Raw genomic sequence first — 22,786 nt, forward strand, 5'->3', positions numbered from 1 at the left:
AAGGAACAGTTCACTGACAAAATCTAATGCACAAACTTTCTCCCATACTCCAAATTTAGCTGATCTAGCTGAGCTACTAGTTCTGAGACTTATGTAGCTAAAATTAATGTAAGTCTATGACACCGACATGTTTTGGTTATTATATTATATTATATTATATTATATTATATTATATTACGTTTCATGTTGCTCCAGTGCAAAAGTCACGTTGTGCAGCTGCATTTTTTAATTGTCTTGTTATATATTTGGTAGATCCAATTATAATATTACTGAACAACATATAATTAGAAGTAACGAGAAAGTGCCAATCAGAAGCTGTTGCTGAACTACATTTTCAATTGCAGTGCTCTAATGGATTCAGAAACCCGAGTGAGGTGTCTGTCAGGCATTGAGAGGCCCTCTCACTGTAACTTATACCTACACTCACTGTCCCGGTCCTTTGTGTCTCCTTAGTTTGCTTTAAATTTTAACTCTGCTATTCTGAAGCCCATTGCTGGATCTTCCGTGAAAATAGCTCACCTATCAATTATTCAGTAAGTAAATTTGAAGGGTGCATCATTGGAACTGTGAACAAAGGAAGTAAATGAACTGACTTACTAAAATGATACAAATTCTAAATGTAGTAACTTATTCTAATGTTACCCACCACATTTTTCTGCTCAGTTACACAGATCTCTGTAGATATTTGCTTATTTTTCGTCTGTCATCAAAATATCACTTTATTTTTAAATTCTATAAAACATATAAAACTGACTTCTTTGGAGACTGTAGTGCTTCTTACCCATAAAGTGCAATTTCTGCCTATTTTGAAACTCCCTCATTTGAACTATGCATTTGTTTTATTTAATGTTGATGGAATATATTTGTATGATGGAAACATGTTTGATTTATAAAACCAGAAGCAAATTGGATTTTCATCTTTGTAGGTGAACATTTCAACATTTATTAAAGTGTTTTTATTGAGTCAAATGTTAGTTTTTATTGTGGCAGTTTTAAATGATTGCTTGATATGAGGACAGCTGCAGTTGTGCTGCCTGTTAAGCTGCAGACCTTTTCACACCACAATGCCTGCTGGCAGCTCAACATGGAGTAACAACATTTCACACACAGAGGGCCAACAGTGTCCTAGTTAATCTAATAATGGAGTAATGGAGGGAAATAATTTTATTTGGTCATGTTCAAGCTTCACTATGTAAGATTTGGGGATTTGGAGACCTCTCTGGTAGAAATGTGTATTGACAAGCAATGTGCAGAAGAACATTTTGCAACATTTGTGCTTTGGATTCCCATGAGCATATGAATCCAATTATTGTGAGTGCGCTGAAAGAGTATCAAGAGAGAACTCCTCTTAGCTGTCTTCTGAGCTTTTAAGTCAATTATCTTCTTTAGTATAATGACAATTTTGCATTTAAGACCTAATCATCAGGCTGGACCTTCCTTTTGACATGTGTGTAGTGTTAATATGTAAAGACATGGGATGTGGTCTGAAAAACTCATGCGAAATTCGACCTGACACCTCAGTCTTTTAAACCATGATTACAGACAAGGCGACTCGCTGCAGTTCATCTCAGCAGTTTTTTTCTCCTGACTCAGTAATGCTACTTCCTCAGTTTTAACAAAAATATTACATGGTGCTGCTTTAATTACAAACATTTTCATTCCACCAGCAGAACAACCAGTGGAGGTCATGCAGAAAGTTGTCATTTTTGGAGACACTAAGTTTGAACAGCAGTGATATAAATGCAGATATTACAAGTGTTGGAATACTATTGCTGTTGTTTGGAATCTGATTATTAACTCTCTGTGTGTCCTCAAACATGACATCAGATAAATGCAATTATATATCTATATGTATGAGTCAAACGACATTAATTAAGTTGAAAAAGAAAACTTTTCAATATGCAACACTTGCATAGAATTCTGTTTAAAGTCCAGTTCATCATGAATGACTGAATTAGTACAAGCTAAAGAAGGTTTTAAATGACATGGCACCACATGCTGCAGTTAAAGTGACTTTATTTATTTCCCTGAACAGTTTTGTCCTTGATCATGTGGGGTGAGCACTGGGACAGCAGCACAGACATGTGACACGTACTCACAAGGCAAATAAAAATTACTGTGTGCAAATGTTGGTGTTTGAAAAATATTTCAGAGATTAATAGCAGCAGGACAGATGGAGCCACAGTGCATGCTGCAGGTGGAAGAGTAGAATCGTAGTGTTGGAGGGCTTCTTTTAGGACAGGACCATAGTCTGGAACTCTGAGGAAGGAGTGAACAAGCAGCATGAATATTGCTATTACAATCTTATTTTAGCATCATAAAGTGTAATACCATTGTTGTAATATTACTGTGTTATAACATCACTATAATGTAATAATAAAACTAACAATAAATTAATGACATAACAATAACAATAAAAAGTAGAATGTATGGCCATAAGTACACACTTGAATATGGCATATTTCTGCAAATTTCAGAGCACAATTTCAATTTATTTGCTAAATTTATCATATTGGAAAAAAATAAAACATAAAATATTACAAGTGCCATATCTTTTGCACAGGCTAATATGTTGCAATAAGTTAAATTCAACAAATAAACAGAAATTGTGCATTAAAATGTGTTCTCTGTAAAGGATATGTACTTATTTTCACTTAGAAATTCAAGAAGTCATTTGACCAGGGGTGCCTAAACTTTTGCATATGACTGCACAAACAGCATGTGACTGCTAATTAACAAACACTGTACTTGCTAACTGGTAATAACCCCAGTGTTAAAGTCTATAATTGTGTCTTCTTCAATTAAAGTATGGGAATTTTGTTCATTTCACCAAGTGCTCATGATTATAAATACTTCAGCATTTGTAAGAACGCACACAATGTCTCAAACATCTCCTCTAATTTATGACCACACTGGAAAAACATCATTTTGTTGCACATCAATCAAATTTGTTACAGCAACACAGTCGCTGCCTTTCAGTTTCGGTTGTGTCGACATAAGACATTGCATTCAGTTATGCATTTGAATCAGGTAAGTGTCAAACGCCAACCAATTCAATGATTGACAGGTTTGATGGGAAGTTAGATAGCGTTGGATGCATAGTGTTGCACCTTGGTCACCTGATGCTAACTGAGCACTCTGACGCACTACATGTTTCTAATTCAGATGTCAATAGCACTCATCCGCGTCAGTACTGAGATCCTTTACTGAGCTCCACATCACACACACACACACACCCACACACACACACACACATACACACACACACACAGAGGAAAGCTGCAGGTTCTCTGACCGATCCATAGCCCAGAACACAAAGACATCAGCAGATGTCCTCCAATTACTGCAGTGACAAAATAGCTGCAACCCATAAATCAAAGCTTGCTCTCTAGGGTGTGAAATCAAATGCACTGCAAATGCACTGCTGCACAAAGGCACCATGTAGGTGTTCTTGGCAAAGTCATTTTCTCAAAAACTCACGTGCCTGCATTAAGCCTAGCCTTGAACTAAAATACAATTTTAATGGTGTTTTACCATTACAAACCAAAGCCAGTCCAGGTTTTACTCTTAAAATGGAATTCCACTGATTTTTAAAATTGTCTGCATAATTCAATTAATTGGATGCAAAAAGTCATTTGAAATAGTTTAGTGTGAAATGCTCCACTGAAGAGAAAGTTGCCAAGTCAGAATTGTTCACAGTGGCGCTCATAGGAACCAAAAGCTCTTTAAAAGCTTGTTCACGTATGCTGCCTGAAGTGTGAGGCACTGTTTTATGGAAACTTTGAGATAAAGTTTTGGCCTAAAATGCATTTTTTAGTGCATTTATGGTGGGGAGATACATGTATGTCATTGTAAGGCGAACTAGCACCCAGTTGATTGTACAATTTCACTTGTCATTTTTTATAGCAAAAAAATGGCTACATTCTCATTGCATCATCAGACATCATGACCCCTGGTTCCTATCACCACTACTCTAAAGACTCTAAAGAGTTGGTACATTTTTTCACAGTAATCCCATTCACATCAAACCACTCTGAATGACTTTGTTTACATTTTAACACCTGAATTATTTAGGAATTTGAACACTGAATGGAATTTCCTTTTAATATGTGCCTGGTGAACTGGCTCAAAGAGTTTTGTCTACTTTGTCTGTTACAAAACACAGACACAGGGACTCAGATGGGTCGGTTCTCATTTTAAATACCAGACATATGGCAAATATGCATATCTTTGAAAACTGTTTGCACAGAACAAAAGGAACCAAAAAAGCAGTCATGAGTTTTCAAAGCAAAAACTAACAAAAAATATAATTATTGATGAAGTAAGAGAAATTTTACCCTCTACTCCAATTTTGCCATCGCTGTCATCATCTGCAGCTGAAATTAAGCTTTTAGTCTCTTTCTCTGTTAGAGTCCGTGCCCCTGGGACAAACCGCTGCAGGAAGAACCTGATTCAAACAAGAGGAGAAATATACATTCATATTTATACAGTGTCGAATTTATACAGGACAACTCTGAATGTCATTGCTCGCCTTTGGCTCAAGTTCTGCTGACACAATTACATAATGCAGATAAACTGCACAATCAAAAAAGAGAAAAAAATTGCAGCATTCCTGCATTAGAAAAGGCTTAGAACAATGCTTTTTATAGTACATTAAAACCTATTGACAACAGAAGTAATGCTCCTTTACCACTAAAACACTGATTTGCTTTGGTATAATGTATTATAAATGCTTCTACTTAAGGTCTCTAAGCAACATTTTATTTAGACAGTACACTTTAGATGCTTTGTAGATACTTAATTTTTTTTACATTCAACTAAATATCTATTAAATTAATTTTTATTTTTCCTAACTCTTACTCTAACCCTGGTCCAAAACCTGGACCTACCCCTCACCTTGGTCCTCAGCCTAACCCTGTCGCTGTTGAGAATCAGCTGAGCTGCACCACATAGTTTGTTAGCAATTTTAATTTTTGTAGATAGTCTACAGGGGGGCTTCAGTATACGTTTAGTGAAACTGGTGTAATGAAAATAGTTGACACTGTCAAAAGTTGTCACTTTAAGCTTTAAGGGGAATTTCATCAATATTTCAAAATTTCTGCATAATTCAGTCAATGAGATAACAATGTCAAAATCATTCACTCCGGTTTGATGTAAAATGCGCCATTCTAGAGAAACTCACTAACTCAGATTTCTTTACAGTGGCAGTGATAGGAACCAGGAGTCCCATTGTGTACAGCACAAAAATAGCCATTTTATTTACTATACAAAACCACCAGTGAATCTACATGTGTCTTTTATTATATAGTTTTTATATGTAACATTGATGATGGTAAAATAACAGTCAATCTGAAAAAAAAAGTTTTCTTTGAGGACTTAGAGCACCCTTCATGTATCCCTCCACCATGAATGGATTAAAATAAATTGATTAAAATGTTTTATGTTTTACACCAAAACCTTATCACAAAGCTACAGTAAAACAATGTCTCAGACATCAGGCAGTGAATTCATAAGCATTTCATGTACTAACTTTCTCTGAGGAAACTTTTACAGGTGATAAACTTCACAGACGTCTGGTTCCTATTGCCACCACTGTGAAAAATTCTGACTCTTTAAGTTTCTATAGATAAGAGCATTTCACATCAAACCACCCTGAATGACTTTGTGTATGTCTTAACCATTGAATTATTCAGAAAAATTTTTGAAAAAAGTTGGTGGACACTTTGCACCTTCCTTTATGCTTTGTATGTGTAGAGGTTTGCACTCATGCGGTGTACATATAAATAAAATTGCATAAAAAGTTGACGCTTGCCTGTGTATAACTTTCAGTGTCCCCGTGACCGCCCACACAAACTGTAATATGTCACAATGTATTGCAATATGTTCAGTCTAGACCTGGAAATATGATGAAAACTTATTGTATTGTTACTCTCCTCTGTTTATATCAAAGAAAAAGCACATAACTTTTAAAAATGATCTGATGTGACGTACTTTAGCTCGGACTCTTCGATAAATCCGCTGTTGTCCTCATCTAAGATGCGGAACACATCCTTGACCTCTTGGGGAGTTTTCTGGGTCAGGCCACAGAGCTGGAAAAACTTCTTGTAACTGAAGGAGTCCGGGGCTGTCGGGAGGAGATGAGAGAGGCCAGTGATGCTACACACGCACACTCACAAATGAAAACAGTCGTGTGCAAAAGTTTAGGCGTCTGTGGTCAAATTACATGTTTTGTTGATTTTTAAGTGAAAATAAGTTAACACATCCTCTACAGAGAACACACTTATACACATTTTAATAAACAGGCACTGTTGTTTGCTGAGTTTAACATATTGGAAAAAAATAAAACATTAAACGTGGCCTGTGCAAATGTTATGGCACATTTTGTATTTTATGATTTTTTTTCAATATGTTAAACTCAGAAAAAGTGAATTGTGAACTACTGTTTGTAGCAAAATGTCATATTTAAGTTCCCTGTAGAGGAAGTTAGAAAATCAACAAAACATGTCATTTGACAGGGGATGTTATTTTGTAGACTGTACAGTGAAAACCTGGAGAGAATTCATATTTGTAGTATCTCTATATACTTCAAGTATGCCTCTTTTTCTCACAGGGGATCAAGCTAGGACAACGTGTTAACAGCATCAGAAGAAATTAGTGGTGCTAATAATTTATTGTGTTAACTTTGACAGCACAATACAATTGCCATATATTATTGTTGTATTAATACAATATATTGTTATTATGTTAATAAAACATATAACAATATACCTCTGAAACGGTAACTTTATGAAAAAAGGAAAAAGCTTTTCACAAAATGTAAAGGGTAGCTGGTCAGTTCAAATGGGGTAAAAATAAAAACTGAAAGAATAGAGGTTTTCATATGACAAGCAACAATATTTAACTTCTCAGGGGATTTCTGACATACAGCAGTTACTGACTGCAGCACCTCATGTGGCCCACAAACCACACAATGTCATGTGTCATTACGTGCACTTCATTATGACCCTTCTTGCTTAATTCATTTGAATTAGTCAAAAATAAATCCCTCCGTCTGCTCTGCTGTCTGTTTGTTCTTTGGCTTACCTTGGCAGTCCTTGACAGCATTCTCAATGGCTTCAGCAGAGAGGATATCAGTGAGTGACATGTTAGTCCTGTCAGAGGGGGAGAAATAAAGCATATCAAAAATGATTCACACAGATTATTTAACCCCTTAAATAGCCAAGACAACTGGTGGGTCTGAAGTTTTAGAACACACTTCTATAACCTGAGAATAACAGTTTGCTTTGTAGTCCCTGTAGTTACTGAATAATAAGCTTTAGTATGTAACAAGCCTGGGATTTTAAGGGGTTAAAGAATAACAAACAAATAAGTTACCATAAAAAAAACAACTCATAGTACTAAATGTAAAATAAATGAGCACTTCACAATGAATGGACCAATAGAAGCTGTTTAAACCTAATTTTACCTAGACCTGAATATATTACAATACATTCTATTTTCATTTTGGAATATATTTACAACATAGAGCACAATAATATATTTCATTTTCACAGTGGCTGCCCCTGAAAGATACTTCCATACATCCTCTCCTAACTTTGAAAGTTTCAAAAGATTGAAACACAATATGTGGCTTCAAATGAAACTATTAACCATACTCCTTTTATGCTGTGAATGATTTCTAACAGAATCACTAGCCTCTCTACTTCACAAAAATGCTCTGAGATGTGATGTCTTATACTTCAACAATGCATACATTTCATAAAATGTGGATCCAGAGTCTTTCTAAATAATCTTTGCATCACTAGTTTTAAAAAATTCTAAAACTAAAATGACAATTAACTGAATTTGCTTCAATGTGTGCATCATTTCTACATAAATGAAATACATTAGGTTAAGACAGCTATTGCCAAAAGTAAGTGAGCTAAAAACGTCACTGTGTTGATGAAATAGATTGGAAATGCTGTACACCTTTGAATCAAGTAAATTCAATACACCATATTGTTCAGTAGAGGATAAATCTCATTGAAATCAAGCTCAACATTTCACAGCTCTAAGAAAAGATTTCATATTCTTCTTTTCTACACACACAGACACATACATATACACTTCTGATAAGTAGCTCAGTCACTGCTGAAAGTAGAAAGTGCTACTCACGGCTGTAAAGTCCCCCGGTGGTCTGGCCGCAGCAGAAGTGAGTGTGAGCAGTGTGTGTAGTGTGCGCAGGTGAGCTTATATAGCCTTATATAGCCAGGCTGTGGCTGATGATAAAGTTACCTGGAGCTGGATCACATTCTTACCCGCAGCCTCTGCTTACACCCTTACCTCAGCAGCCTAATTAACCTGCAAAGTGGACATCCGCCCACACACACACAGCACAAGGAGAGAAAACAGAACACGCACACACACTCACTACTGTACTAATGCCACTCTCACTAACACACACACAAACACATGCACACACACATATATACACACACCGCTTTACTAAAGCTACTCTCACTAACACAAAGAGAAAACAGAACACACACACAAACACACACACACACACACACACACACACACACACACACATTACTTCACTAAAGCCACATAATCATGAACACACCTAAGTCTTTTCATTTGGCAAAACAGTGTAATTACACAGCAAAATGAAGTACTGCATTATTTTCACAATACAGTTTATCTCAATTGTTAAAACAGTTTTAGCATAACTGGGGTCACTTTCTTAGCAAAGCAGAAGTGTTGTTTTGCAAATGTGTTAACATATGTTTAATGCTTTCAGTCATTTTCACATACTTTTTCAAAACTCAATCAGTTGTCTTCAGTTGCTGACTAAAAGCATGGATAAAAGAGACTGTAGATGAGTACTTATCAGACGAGGAATAGGTAACAAGTTAAACTGCCTCTAAACTCCCTCTATTCATCTCTTCTTACCACTGCTGTTCTCTGAACTTCTTTCAGTATTTTGTTTGTTGTGTTTGGAAAAATGACATATACATACTATGATGTGTAGGAAAACAAATGGAATGATGCTTTAGGTTTTGGTTTATGTATTAAGACATTAAATATCTGTATACATGTTTTAAAACTATGGATGCTTCGGTTGGAGAGTTTTCTGTGGAGTGTTCAGTGAAAATGATGCATATAATTTACAATTTGTGTGAAATCAATAAAACTGTTCATTGAGTTCTGAAAAATTATGAAGGGATTAAAATGCTGTGCTGGATGGATGTAGCAGAATGTTCACACAGAAAGTTTCATGCTTGATTACTGATAATAAGAAGATAAGATGACGTCCAAACACACACACACGTGCTGGTACACTGACTTAAATATTTCAAATATTTCAACATAAATGATTGACAAGCACTCATACAAACACCAAACTTATGCAAAGATACACACAATAAACCTATATACTGCTTGTTAGGGTGTAGGCATTTCACAAAGTAAGATCTTAGATGCTTAGAAACTACATGTTGATTTGTGTATAATCACACACTTTCATGCCACAATCAAACGCTCCAGTCAAAACCATGTTTCCTTCCATCTAAATCAACCTTCTCTCTTAGATGGCACACAGAAACCATAATTACATAGATGCTACTAAGTGCTGTTACTCACTGCTCATATTAGTTCAAAACACTGCTCTAAAAACCGTAAGACATTAGAAACAATGAGCAAAGAGCTAAGAGCTATGTGCTGCTAAGATTCATAACAGCTTGTGCATTTTGATCATGCTACTGAAATTACAACTGTTAACAAGCATTTTCAGTACCAAGTTCACCTCACAGGTTCAAAAATCAGGGATGTACACTCTGATTCATTCTATGAGAATTCATGAACTGATATCTGGTTAAGCGCAGGGAGAGAAAACCAATAATAATAATTAAAAAGTATTCTAAAAATAAGATAGGTCTGGTCAGGGATGTAGGAAGGGGGGTGACGAGTGCTGAGGGTGTGGAAGATTTTAGGACAGTTTAACTGCAACTGCTAAAAATGATATATAAAAAGTGTGAATGTAGTAAAGATGTGTGCTTGTTTTAGAGTGGAGTTCATGTTTGTTCATATATGTTTAAAACTGCAAACCTGCATGCTGGTCTAAGCTGGTCATCCAGCATGGTCACAGTGGTGGACCAGCATACCAGCATCCAAAACATATACGTTATTTTTTTATTAACCGTTGTATCTCCTGTCTGGTGTGCATTAGTGTTGAATTTAGAGTGTGGTTGTGTGCTTGATACAATCAGTATCTGCATCAGAGAATGTGTAGTGAAGAGAACTGCCACTCTGTAATGTCTTACAGGTTTGGCAAAGGCGAGTCCAAAATGAATGGGTCAAAGCGTTTGAGCAAAATCCTAGATTTTTAAATGCTTAAACATTTTTATACAGACAAAAATGCATTTGTTGCCTGAACACAGAACAGCATAAAACATTTTAACACCGTTGTTATATTTTCGAACGCTCTTTAACTCAAACTATAGGACTTGACGTTCATGATGTCAGTTGGTCAATCAGCCAATAAGCTGCACCCCTTGCCAACCAATCAGCACTTATTAACAGTGATGCCAACTAATCAGCACTGAGTAGTAGTAATGCTAGCATTCTTCTGCCCAAAGCCTGTTTGATGTAGAAAAAGTGAAATATACAAGTAAGTTCTCTTTGCTTTTGAGTAAAATACATCAATGTGTTCTGGACAAGACAGTAACTTTTAACTATTAACCTTTCAGTTTCATTTACCTCATTCATTTAGGACTCATGGGTGCCCTCTGGTGTTTTGCAGTCATGTTTTTGATTTAACAAGAGAAATAGGAAGAGGCCAGTGAAATGGTAGAGTTCCGTGCTGGATGTATAAGGGAGACAATGAGCTAACAGAGCTAAGCTTATCTGGTGTTGCATACTGATGAAAACGTGTTATTTTCTACACAAGGGACTTTCTCCTCAGTGGACAATGTGCCAACATGTTTTTATTGTCAGCAAAATGATTTTTTCTGGAGTAGCTAGTTGGTGATCTAGTCATGCTATATTTCTCACTTCTTAAATGTATCCTTTGCAATGCGCTCACCAGGTACTATCGCTTGGGGTTTATGCATGGGGGGGCTATGATTATTTATACATATATATATATATATATATATATATATATATATATAGCTTTAGAATATACACATATATATTTTCACTGACAGTAACTTGTGGCAAATACTGGTGTTCTACAGAAGAAAAATCTAAAAACATAGATCAGAAAGAGCTCATAGATTATAAAAAAGTTTCTTCAAATTCTTAAACTAGTTGGCTTGTCAGCGATCTCCTTTTCTTTGCCTCACTGAAACCAAAAGTTAGTTGGCTAGCTAACAAGCAACTGGGTAAAAACCCACCAGTGAGCTATACTGGCTTTTAGGTGAGTTTCACACTGTAACTTGTTATTGTTCCAGTCTGTACACTGTAGATTTTGAATAAGGTCTAATATTTATTTTAATGAGCTTTTAGCCAAAATCCTGTCTTCAGCTTCTGCGTTTGCTGACCCAGCCTTACTTTGCAGAGCACGTAAAATCAGAGACCCTCCCCGCCAAGGTCTGATATGATTGACTACTACAACTTACGGGGTCTGACGTGATTGCCTTACAACTAATGAGATGTGGTAGCACAGCATAGACAGGTTGCACCCTGCTACCACAGCATAATGTGAATTTGGAGATGCGATAGCACTGTTTAGCAACTCCTGTTCAGACACTGGTGTTTCAGAGTAGAAAAGTTTACTGAACATGCCAACGTGCAGAATTGGTGTATTTCACTGAATTATTGTCCTGTACATTTTCGCCGTCTACTCGTGGTAAAACATAATGAATACCGGAATCTGTTGATGCTTTACTGTGAAGTTCTAGTTAGAAGTCATAGAATATCGCACTGCAAAATCAATTGTTTCTTTATTCTTTAGTTTAACCAGAGATACAACAATGCATTTTGAAATACAGCTTGTACTGTACTCACCAAAAAGTATAAAACTGATCAAATCTGTAAAAGACACTGTGCTGTGACAACAAAGGGACAAATCATCTCTTGTGGTAATGCTAATCTTTCATATAACTCATGAAGACACCCGATGAGGTAGTCTGCACTATAATGACTAAAGGTTGCTAAATGGGAAAGGAAGCCATAATTGGACACAGAGATGTAGGCAGCCCTCTGACCAAAGGTTCCAACAGTACTGTACTGAATTACAGACTTGCCTACTGTGGGCAATGGGTGGATCTCTGTGCCATGACTGATGACATGTTCTTTCACTGTTACTCAATTTCGGTGGAATCTTATGCCAGGCCCTTATGCTCCAGCCCAACTGTCATGGCCTACCATGTCCTGACTTGAGCCCAGCCTCCTTCATTCATGCTTGCAGGCAGCAGCTGATGTCTTTTTGATGAAAGAGAAACAACTGATTGCTTATTTAATGAGGCTTTGATCAGACGGGCAGCTCAAATCCTTTTTTTCAGCATATCTGATTTGAGAGGGAAAGATTTTCTGCAGTATGAATGGCAAATAGCCACTTGAAAAAAGCTTTAATATGTATTTATAGTGTATTTACTTCAAATTATGTTCATGGAAAATAAATATTAAAGTTCCTTGTTATTGTACACATGAAAAAAAATGCATTTGTACATCAATGCGTTGATCTGGAGTTGATGATTCAATTGTATTGATTTTGGAATGTTATGACGGATTACAATATTGTGCACTCTTTGTTTTGCACCTAAATAAACTTTTAAGGGTATTTTCAAGTACATCTATTGTCTATATTCCTGTGGTATTGTATGTGTATTTTTTAATTGAATGGAATTGAATGGAAGGGAATTGAATTGAATTACATTTAATTAAATTTAATCATGTTTACAAAATTGGCTGTTTTTCAAGGTGCACCCTACCACACTAAATGCTATGTAAAAAAGGAGACCATTGGTAGCGCCTTCACTAGTATGGCAGTGTATGGTTTTGGAAGGAGTCTTCTAAGTGCATTGAATCATTTTGTAAAGAATCAAATTGAATCACTGAGCTAAATCAAATTTAAAAGACATTTATAATTGTGAACTACATGGCCTAGAAAAGGCGTGATTGTGCTGTTTTCAGTGCAGTTTCAGGGTCAGTTTCAGGATCAGAACTGCACAAACTATAGAAGTACATTAAAGCTACCTCAATCTAAACCCTAAATCTTTAACCCTGTCTTGGTTTCATAACTGTGATTACATTTCCATACATTTGAGGAAAAAATAAATGGATTTAACGTGTTCTTGACCTTTAACCTTAGTTTGACATTATGTACCTAACCTGTGAGATGACAACGGAATGGCGGTTTAGGGGCCTTGAGGTTGTCCTGTCACAGTAAAGAAGAGACACGACATTGGAGCCAGCCGACAGGCTTACCAAACAGACTCTAATGTCACGGAACTCATCGGTAGTGTTACAGTGTGGTGAGCTATCGCTTTACGTCCTCTACTTTGTGGACAGAAAGTGTGTTTTGTTGAAGGTTAACTAGTAACAGTAAGCAAACAGAAAACATTTTTCTGGCAGGCACTCTCAAAAAGGTTAGACTCCCCTCCATCAAGCATTTGGTGATTCTTTAAAGTGAGCTGATGCTGCTGATGCTAGTAATGATGTCAATTGTGGGGTGAAACACCACCTACTGGTGACCACATGCAGTGCAGAATGATCTGAAAGTTACATGGATATTTCATGTACCTTCGAGTGGTTTTAAATAGTCATCAATGATTCATCAGAATGTGAGCAATACTGTACATTCCCTGAATTAAGAGAAGAAAGTGACACCATACTGATGAAAAAATAAACATACACGAAAAAACACAAAGGTAACACAAAAATTAAAAAGAAATTTTATTGTTTTCTCACCATCTTTTCCCAAAAAGTGCAATACAGATTGTACAGTACTCCAAATCCATGTCTATGGCAGGAGGAAAACAACCACATAACATGTACAGTCATTCTGGACAGAGCGCAGCTTGGGAGCGGAAGGTGTGCAGGCATGTCAAACTCGTGTACAAAAACCAGCTTGACTGAGATGAGGTTTCAGGCAGTGTCGTTCCTTTCCAGCAAGAGGTTGTGGTCAGTTGTCGTTTAATGTTTGATCACGGCAGCAAACTGTGAAAAAAAAAATGAAAATGTAAGGAAAATGCAGTGAGTACTTGGCATGGAAGCAAACTTTGTACTAAATATGGAGGTCATCATCGATTATTTTAGTAATCAGATTATCTATAGATTATTGTCACAAATAACTGAGTAATGAGAGTTTAAAAAAAGGTTAAACAATAAAAGTAGACTTAGCAAATAAAAATTCTTCGTGGGTCAAAGGTTCCAAAATATTTGTTTGGAACATGCTAAACTGAGAAAACTTTAAAACAATGTAAAAAATACATTAAAAACATAATGTGTCAAAAAAGCATGAAGGACATCTAAAAATAAGTATTATCATCTTGCAAATTGCTGCCTAATTATTTTCTAATTCAAAGAGCTTTTTAAGTAGAGTATTTTAATCACCATAATGTTAACAAGAATTTATCATATTAAAGTGGAGATAATTCCTTACCATCAACTCCGAAAAACAGTGAATGAGTGTTTAAGCCTTCACAAGAGCAGCAAACTCTGAAAAAAAATTACCAAGTGAAGCAATTCAATAATAATAATAATAATAATAATAATAATAATAAAAGTCTAGTCATGTCACAATATTGTATCCTATCCAGTTCTGTTATTAATATTAGCATATCATCAGCCATTTTCATTAATAATTACGTAAGAACAATGTAAATAACTGTTGCTTTTTGATATTAAAAGTAAAGTTGTCCTTGGTTGCTCTCAGCTTACACGTTTCTTGTGTATGGACACTACAGTCTTTAGAATCACAATATGATATGCAATGTGGTAATACTGTGTTCAATTCCATTTTTATTATATCGTAGTCCATCACTGGTGCCTTCTATGTCAAGCTTATAAGATTTCATCAACCATAAATCTACCCAAATTGTTAAAGAAATTGAATACCATCAACTCCAATTTTGCCGTCGCCATCACTGTCACCAGCTGCAAGGAAGGCCTTGGTCTCAGCATCAGTCAGGGCCCTGGCACCAGCGGAGAAGTTCTGCAAGAACAGCCTGGGGAAGTTTGAGAGAGGAAGAACTAATATTACTGTGGTATTTGTTTCAAGTTTTTCAAAAAGACAGATTTCAAAGAAGTAAAGCAGAGCACTGACTGCAAATTTTATCCTTACTTAAGCTCATCCTCCTCAATGAAGCCACTCTTGTCCTGGTCAATGATGGCAAAAGCCTTCTTGACATCATCAGCGGACTTGGAGGCAAGGCCAACCTTGGCGAAGAAGTCCTTGTGCTTGAAGGAGTCAGCAGCTGGAAAACAAATACCATTATTATTATTACAACAGATCGAATGATAATCCAGATGTAATACTACATGCCACCTGAACTTTGAAGCGAGCAAACATAAAATGAGAAATGCTCTTGACAAAACAGTACAGTAAGTGCTGGTTCCCCAGACGCAGATTAACCCTGATTCTCCAATAAAAAGGCTTTTAATGGTTAATCATTACTTACTAGCCTTAACTTATGTCCAGGAAACCAACTCTCACTGAAATGCAAAGAATCAGTCTATGTAAAACTAAAGAGTTATCCATGGCTAAACCATGGTTACTAAGCCAACAATCAAGCAATGTAATTATTCTTGTGGTTATATGTTTGAAGGACAGCTGAGAGTACCTTGGCAGGCCTGCAGGGCTGCAGTGATGTCAGCATCGTTCAGAATACCGGCAAATGCCATTTTTGCTTGAAAAGAAGACAGAAACAATTGAGGAGAGATTAGCTTCATTAAGGTAACCATCTCACAGTCTGCTAAGTGGAACCCCCTAACTCCTCAAGCAATACACGTATCATTATATCACACAATATTCCCACACAGTGGATTCAGTCTTCTGTATTATCATGTTTTGTTTCTCTTAAGATAAAGTCTACTTATTGAACAAGACTGAATTTCGCTCAGAGTAAATCAGCACTTCAGTCTCAGTTAACAGATTCAACAGCAACGTCCCAGCATTTGGCAAAATGACGTCACATCCAAGCCTGCAGTTTTACTCCCATTGGCTGGTGGCCGTGACCTCAAAGGTTAACTCCATCCAAAAGTCCAAAGTCAAAAAACCCTTGAATCTGGTGGTTTTCCCGTCCCGTGAACTTTAACGGTGGCTCAGTCGCAGAGACACTCACCTCTGTGTGTGTTTTAGTGGCTGTGGAGGGGAATTCGGAGCGATGAATCTGGCAACCGCAGTGATCTTCAGCTCCGTTGCTGTCCAGCTTATATAGACCAGCTCTCTCTACTCAACCCAAATGTGAAGCATAATGTAACGGACACCGCATGCAAAGCGGTTGGTCGAAAAACGAATCCAGCAGTCAGGCTGTTCTATTTATAAGCATATAAATGATGGCTTTAAATGTACGTATATGTAAAAGTCCTTAAGATCCCCCTCCCGCGCTAATAATACACGCTACGCTGCTGATGGGAAGGCACAGCCAGTGAACGGCAGCCTGTCTCTCTCTGTGTGTAAGATGTCCATGGCAAGGCAAACTAACTTTGCTCAGAAGAACTAGGCGAAACTACAATCACATTGAGTTCATTTAGCTGCGGAACTGTTTAGCCTGTGAGCTGGCAGTAAAACTAACTGAATTCAGTCTTCTTTTAGGATATTAAAAAAGGGGCCATCTAAGGTCTCTGTTCATAGTTCGTATTTGAGTAAGCTGTGTACATTTACTAGTGGCAGATGATCCCAGCAAGATCATGTAAGATCCAGAGACAATTTACATACACTGTTAAATATTATTCTTCATAGATTTAGTTTCCCCGGTGTTGTTCAGAAAGATTATAGTTTTTCATTTTCGGAGAATTACACCTATTTTTCAAAACTTCTGCATAGTTAAGTGTTTAAGATGTAAGCAAAGTCATTCAGAGTGGTTTGATTTGAAATGCTCAGTTCAGTGTGATTTTGGCCTGAATATCCTTCTAGGAGCCGTTCATGGCGGAGGGGTACATGCAGGGTGTTGTAAGGCAAAATAGTCCCCAAAGAACACATATATTTTTTAGATATAGCACTGTTTCACCATTATCAACAGTACATATAGAAACTCAGAAGACACTTAGAGGATGACTGGTGGTTTTGCTAGTAAATAAAATGGCTACATTTGCATTGTAAACATTGCGACTCCAGGTTCCCATCACCACCACTGTCAACAAATCTGAATCAGTGATTGTCTCTAGACTGGATCATTTTACATCAAACCGGAGTGAGTGACTTGTTTACAGCTCAATTACTGAATTATGCAGAATTTTAAAAAAGATTGGAATTCCCCTTTAATTTACAGCCAGAGTTTCAGTCCACTGATTTTTTAAGGCTTTCAGGTCAATCACTTTCAGAGTGCATGGATTTTTCAAGAGTTTTAAAATAATTAATTCATATATGGGACAGTGATAAGATTACATGACTTAGCCATGCCATTCTGAAATGTACTGCATTTATTACACTGCTACCTGCATTGCTTTAGTAGTATATGTAATATATTTAAAACAAATCTACCTGTATGTACACAACTATACATTTTAGCTACTGACTGCAGCATCAAATTTTCTTTTTGGGTTTTCAAAAAATGAGAGCGCATGCAAAACATCGTGCCTTGCTGATGACTTTTTATAATGCATGAGCTGATCACCTGCAGTGCACTTCATGAAGCGTTCATGACAGTTATGACAGAACTAATATATGACCTAAATAAATGCACCAGAAATTTAACATGTGTTGTGTATTGAGATTATTCCCTTTAATTATTCCCACTCTGATAATATATTATGGCTATTCATAGTAAATAAGGTGATATTTATGAAGGGTGTGAAAGCCGATAGCTTCTTTGTTAAAATGCTCACATACAAACTGAGTGGAACTCTGTTTACACTTGGGCTACCCCACATAACCCTAGTTAAAGGGGAATTCCACCAATTTTAAAAAATTCTGTGTAATTCAGTCTTTAAGACATTAGTCATTCAGAGTGGTTTCACGAAAAATAGTTTGTTGTAGATTAACGTACCAACTCAGGTTTCTTTGCGGTTGTGGGAACCAGAGGTCACAGTGTTTACCGCACAAATATGGCCATTTTATTCACTATCGAAAACCACGTCTTAACCGTTTAATTATGCAGAAGTTTAGTTTGTTTTGATCTGATTGTATATGTGTAAGTGTGTGTTGTGTGTGTTTGCAAAGTAAGAACCTACTTTTTTAAAACATTTTTTAGGTTGGAAAGGTTAGAATGTTTAGTTTAATAATATAGTGAGTGATAGTGATGATTTCTTCACCTCATAAGCTCTTCATATGGCATATCACTAAGAAGAACATATCGATGCTATCAGAACAAAATTTCCAAAATGGTAATTTTATGGGAGAAGGAAAAAAAACATTCTTAACTTGTATGGCAGGTAATGTAAAAAGACTTTTTTCCAAGCAACGTTTGACCAGTTCTATCGATCTGTTCATCATGAAATTTTGACACAATGCAAAGTGTAATTGGAGTTTTCAGATTATTCAAAAAAGTAAAAAAACAATACAAATGGGGATACATGATTTTTGTGCCACAGTGATGATTAAAATAAATGAGCCAGGTATTCTTTAAGTAACCAGTTGGGGAACAGCTGCAGGTGGCAGTATTGTCATTCACTGTATGCTTCTCTGAGGTCAGGTGTTCATTCTTTCTCTGAGGTCAGGTGTTCATTCATTTTTTATTTTTCTCCCTCTCAGACTCCATCCAGCAAGTTCCCCTCATACCAGCTGCTACTTCTTGGGGATGGAAACAGATCAAATGAGAGCCTGCATACTTAAGTAGAGAAACAGAAGAACGGAAGGTTCTGCTCATTCCAAATCCCTGTATCTTGAAGCTGCAGATTCAGAAAGAGCCCTTAATGTCTGATTTCAGGTGAAGGGGCCCACCAACAAGGACCTCATTACCTTTACCATTTTAATGTCAAGAATCTTTCAAGATGCATGCACTATAAAATTAGTTTTACACCATCAAGCAATTGTAATCAGTAATTTATGTGTTTAAAATGGTCCATACCCTACTTTTCTCTCATTTTGTTTTTTTCCCCTGAGGTCCACTTCTAACCTTTATGTGGTATTACTTACCAAAATTGGTCATAATTCGTTTTTTACATTTTGCATCTTACCATTTTGTATCCCTTAGAATTAAACAGTCTGTTTTTGTTATTGTGCTTTTAAGACTGATTAATGTAAATGACAGCTGTTCTGATTGGCTGCCCTGTATTGTGCAGCAGTACAAACCGAAACACTGCTTCTAACTTCAGTTTGGCTGAAGTGCTCTAGGCCGAAAAAAAACTTGTGCCTCCATTTTTGTTGTTTTTAATTTGTTTTGTTTTTTGTTTGTTTTTATTTACAGAATTTGAAAGCAATAGAAATGCTCCAAAATAACTTTAAAAAATTGTTCCATTGTCTTCCATTCAAAGTTAAAAAAGTTATTCCTACTCCTGAAAAGTTAGCATTTTAGAGCTTTTGTTGTGACAGTGATGATATGTAATCACAAAAAGCGGTGAATACAAAAAATTGTTTCAATACATGGACAGTGTGGAGTGGGGAGTGAATGATACATTTTGATACTTTAACAGTGTTTACATATTACAGCAAACTCTTTCATTTAAAAAATGACAAATAGACAAAAACATTAACAGAGCAAGCTCTGCACTGCACTTGGAAAGGTAATATCCAGTAGGCTGGTAAGGCTTTCCTTGTATAGCAGCAGCAGACCATATGTATGTACTACATATGTGCACAGTGTTAGTGATCTGCCTTGTATAATTATAGGAATGTGTAACTGATGCCTGCGCACAGCACTGTGGCTCACGGATGACACACTGAGCATGGCTGAGGAATTCTGCATGGATACTGGCGGTGAAACGGCAGTACATTCCTGCTCTTCAGCTGCTCCAGGCCAGAGCTAGAAACTCTTTATCGGCTATTGCCAACAGGTGGCTGTAGCCATTATCCCAGGGCTTAACATAATTTCAATGGTCAGGTGTCTGACTGATCCAATTATGTCTTTTTTCCAAATGAAAATGTTCCTTTTATTTCACTTATGTGTGACCAACTTAATTTCACTGAAAGAACATGTGGTTCATATTCTTGTATAAATCTCTTTCTTGGATGAATTATTATTAAGCTGCCATTGCATGCAAGACTGTGAATGTTAGATATTCAACATGGGACAGTTGTATGGCAAATGCAAATTTATTTGTATTTCAAAAGTGCAAAAGACATTGTATATTTGCACAAGTTATGTTCATAATTACACAATTACATAACAGCATGAACTGTTACCTAACAGTATGAACAATAAATAGAGTGTTGAAGAGACTGAACATGTATTTGTGTTCCTTGCAGTGAAGAGAGCTGGGTAGTCATAAATAAATATAAAAAATTAAATTAACTATTGGAGACAAGTCATATACAAAAGTAAAGACCTATTTCCAAAAAATAGGGTCCATGAGTGCTTAAGCCTTCACAAGGGAAGCGAACTCTGAAACAAAACAGAAACACATATTAATTAATAAATTTGATATGCTGTGAGTCTACTGTATGTTTATAATGTAATGAGTGTGATCTTTGCATGCAACATTAAATATTTTAAACAAAGCTGACATTTAAACATTTTCACGTCTATCATGCTAAGTAATTCATAATGCTTCAGTTGTATTGAGTAGCACTAAGCCAGCTTAAAAATTTGAGTGTACTGGACATTTGGTAACTGATTAGTTACGATACACAGTCATTTTCCTTGGCAGCAGACATTATCAATATTCAATTATTTGAAACCATAATTGGTTGTCTCTGTTATTCCATTTTGCTCCCAGGTTTGGAGTCGCACAGTTTCCATCAACTTTCGTTGTCATAGACTTAAGTGTTCACTCCACATGCAAAGAGAAAGATCTCATCTGATTCTTATAAAATAGATAAAGGGGACTGGATTAATAGCCAAATCATCCAAATGTTCAGTTTAAGTCTCATTCTATTGTAGCACATCACTAGTAGTTGGACTGATTTTCTGAGAAATTTTATTCTAGTAAGAGACTTAAGAATTGAGTATCACTATTTTATGGTTACACAGCTGTTTTTGGATTTCCTCAACTAGAGCTGAGTGATTTGGGGAAAATATCTAATTGTGATTTCTCTGACCAATACTGTGACTGTGATTTAAATGCAATTATTTTCTACATATTAAGTTCCAGGCCTTGCTTTCGAGAACAGCAGCACTTCCATTTTCTGGACTTGCGACCTGAATGCTAAATGTAGTGTGCCAGGCTGCCAGTGTATGAGCTCTGTGTTATTAGGTCAGATTTCTCCACTTGTTAATGCTAAATAACTGTAATAAAAACTTTAAATTGTAAGTTTGATATAAACCATAAATCATAAATCTGCCAGTATTTTCCATGAAATTCAATACCTTCAACTCCAATTTTGCCATCACCATCACTGTCACCAGCTGCAAGGAAGGCCTTGGTCTCAGCATCAGTCAGAGCCCTGGCACCAGCGGAGAAGTTCTGCAGGAACAGCCTGGGGAAGTTTGATAAGAAAGAAAGAAGTGAATATTGCTTAGCTATTTATTTTTTTAAAAATCAAAAAACAAACTAGCTGCAAATCTGTCTAATTCTTACTTAAGTTCGTCCTCCTCAATGAAGCCACTCTTGTCCTGGTCAATGACGAAGAAGGCTTTCTTGATGTCATCAGCAGACTTTGCACTCAGTCCAGCCTTGGCAAAGAAGGTCTTGTAGTTGAAAGAGTCAGCAGCTGGAAGTTGGGAGAAACACCATTTGTAAACATTTTTCTCTTCATATTGGCCACTGAAATGATCATAATGAATAACTCATTGGTACAATGAAAATGTCCTAATCAAGGGTAAACTTGATCACAGCTTACTTTTCTGAAGGATTTGAGAGTCAACATAATGAGAAATGTAAAGTTATAATTATGGACTGCACTGACTTACCAGCACAGTCCTTAATGGCTGCAGCAATGTCCTCCTCCTTGAGAATTCCAGCGAATGCCATTTTTAAGTATCTGCAAGTTAATGATATTTGAACATTAATTAAAAAGAATTTCACACTTAAAAGCATACAATGTATTTTTAGATTAGATCGATTTCTGTAAATAAATATATGGCCTAATCTCTGGCCTACTGTTTTTTGGATTGCAATGATTGGTCCAGAGAAAATTACAAACAACTACTAATGAAAGATGTACAACTATCTAAATAAACATCTCCACTTTGCTGGTTCTCCATCAGAGCTGACCCAGAAAGTCTTGTTAACAGTGTTAACGTGGAACACAAACGAGGTTAACAAACAACGCTGCACGTTCATCCTTTGCCAGAAGAAAGTCCTTAATCAGTCTAAACACTGAAATAAGTGCTCGTTTTCAGTCCTGATTCGTGAAATAGGTCCGTAGGTGCGTCCAGCAGTTGTTCTTCATCTTTTCTTTTAAAATTATTCCATGGATATCAAAAATCGTATTAGCCGCGGATGGATATCTGTGCTGAGCTGCTGATCGGAGTGATGCGGCCTTCTCTCGGGGGAAACTCACCTTTGTGCTGCGGTGGCGACAGTACGTTTCCAGAGAGGTGCGATGGCCTGAGCAGAGCAGCTCTTCCTTCGCTTTTATACTCTTCTCCCAGTGGGC

At 36.6% G+C, this 22,786-nt stretch overlaps 3 protein-coding genes across 3 annotated transcripts; all 3 read right to left on the bottom strand.

Moving 5' to 3' along the window:
- Positions 1 to 2,037: 2,037 nt before the first annotated feature.
- Positions 2,038 to 8,199, bottom strand: pvalb9 (parvalbumin 9). The gene is made up of 5 exons (XM_036571757.1): positions 8,155 to 8,199; positions 7,084 to 7,151; positions 5,992 to 6,124; positions 4,338 to 4,447; positions 2,038 to 2,259 (listed from the first exon to the last, which is right to left on the bottom strand). Exons 2-5 carry the CDS (start codon positions 7,142 to 7,144, stop codon positions 2,234 to 2,236), a joined length of 330 nt encoding a protein of 109 aa, XP_036427650.1. The 5' UTR covers positions 7,145 to 7,151; positions 8,155 to 8,199; the 3' UTR covers positions 2,038 to 2,233.
- Positions 8,200 to 13,868: 5,669 nt separating this feature from the next.
- pvalb3 (parvalbumin 3) lies at positions 13,869 to 16,404 on the bottom strand. The gene is made up of 6 exons (XM_036573043.1): positions 16,272 to 16,404; positions 15,771 to 15,836; positions 15,272 to 15,404; positions 15,046 to 15,155; positions 14,591 to 14,646; positions 13,869 to 14,145 (listed from the first exon to the last, which is right to left on the bottom strand). The coding sequence occupies exons 2-5, from the start codon at positions 15,829 to 15,831 to the stop codon at positions 14,621 to 14,623; spliced, it is 330 nt and encodes a 109-aa protein (XP_036428936.1). The 5' UTR covers positions 15,832 to 15,836; positions 16,272 to 16,404; the 3' UTR covers positions 13,869 to 14,145; positions 14,591 to 14,620.
- A 4,106-nt stretch (positions 16,405 to 20,510) lies between these two features.
- pvalb2 (parvalbumin 2) lies at positions 20,511 to 22,786 on the bottom strand. The gene is made up of 5 exons (XM_036573044.1): positions 22,691 to 22,786; positions 22,098 to 22,168; positions 21,766 to 21,898; positions 21,555 to 21,664; positions 20,511 to 20,630 (listed from the first exon to the last, which is right to left on the bottom strand). The coding sequence occupies exons 2-5, from the start codon at positions 22,156 to 22,158 to the stop codon at positions 20,605 to 20,607; spliced, it is 330 nt and encodes a 109-aa protein (XP_036428937.1). The 5' UTR covers positions 22,159 to 22,168; positions 22,691 to 22,786; the 3' UTR covers positions 20,511 to 20,604.

Source organism: Colossoma macropomum, unplaced genomic scaffold (assembly GCF_904425465.1).
Source record: "Colossoma macropomum unplaced genomic scaffold, Colossoma_macropomum, whole genome shotgun sequence".
In the NCBI taxonomy this organism is placed as follows: domain Eukaryota; kingdom Metazoa; phylum Chordata; class Actinopteri; order Characiformes; family Serrasalmidae; genus Colossoma; species Colossoma macropomum.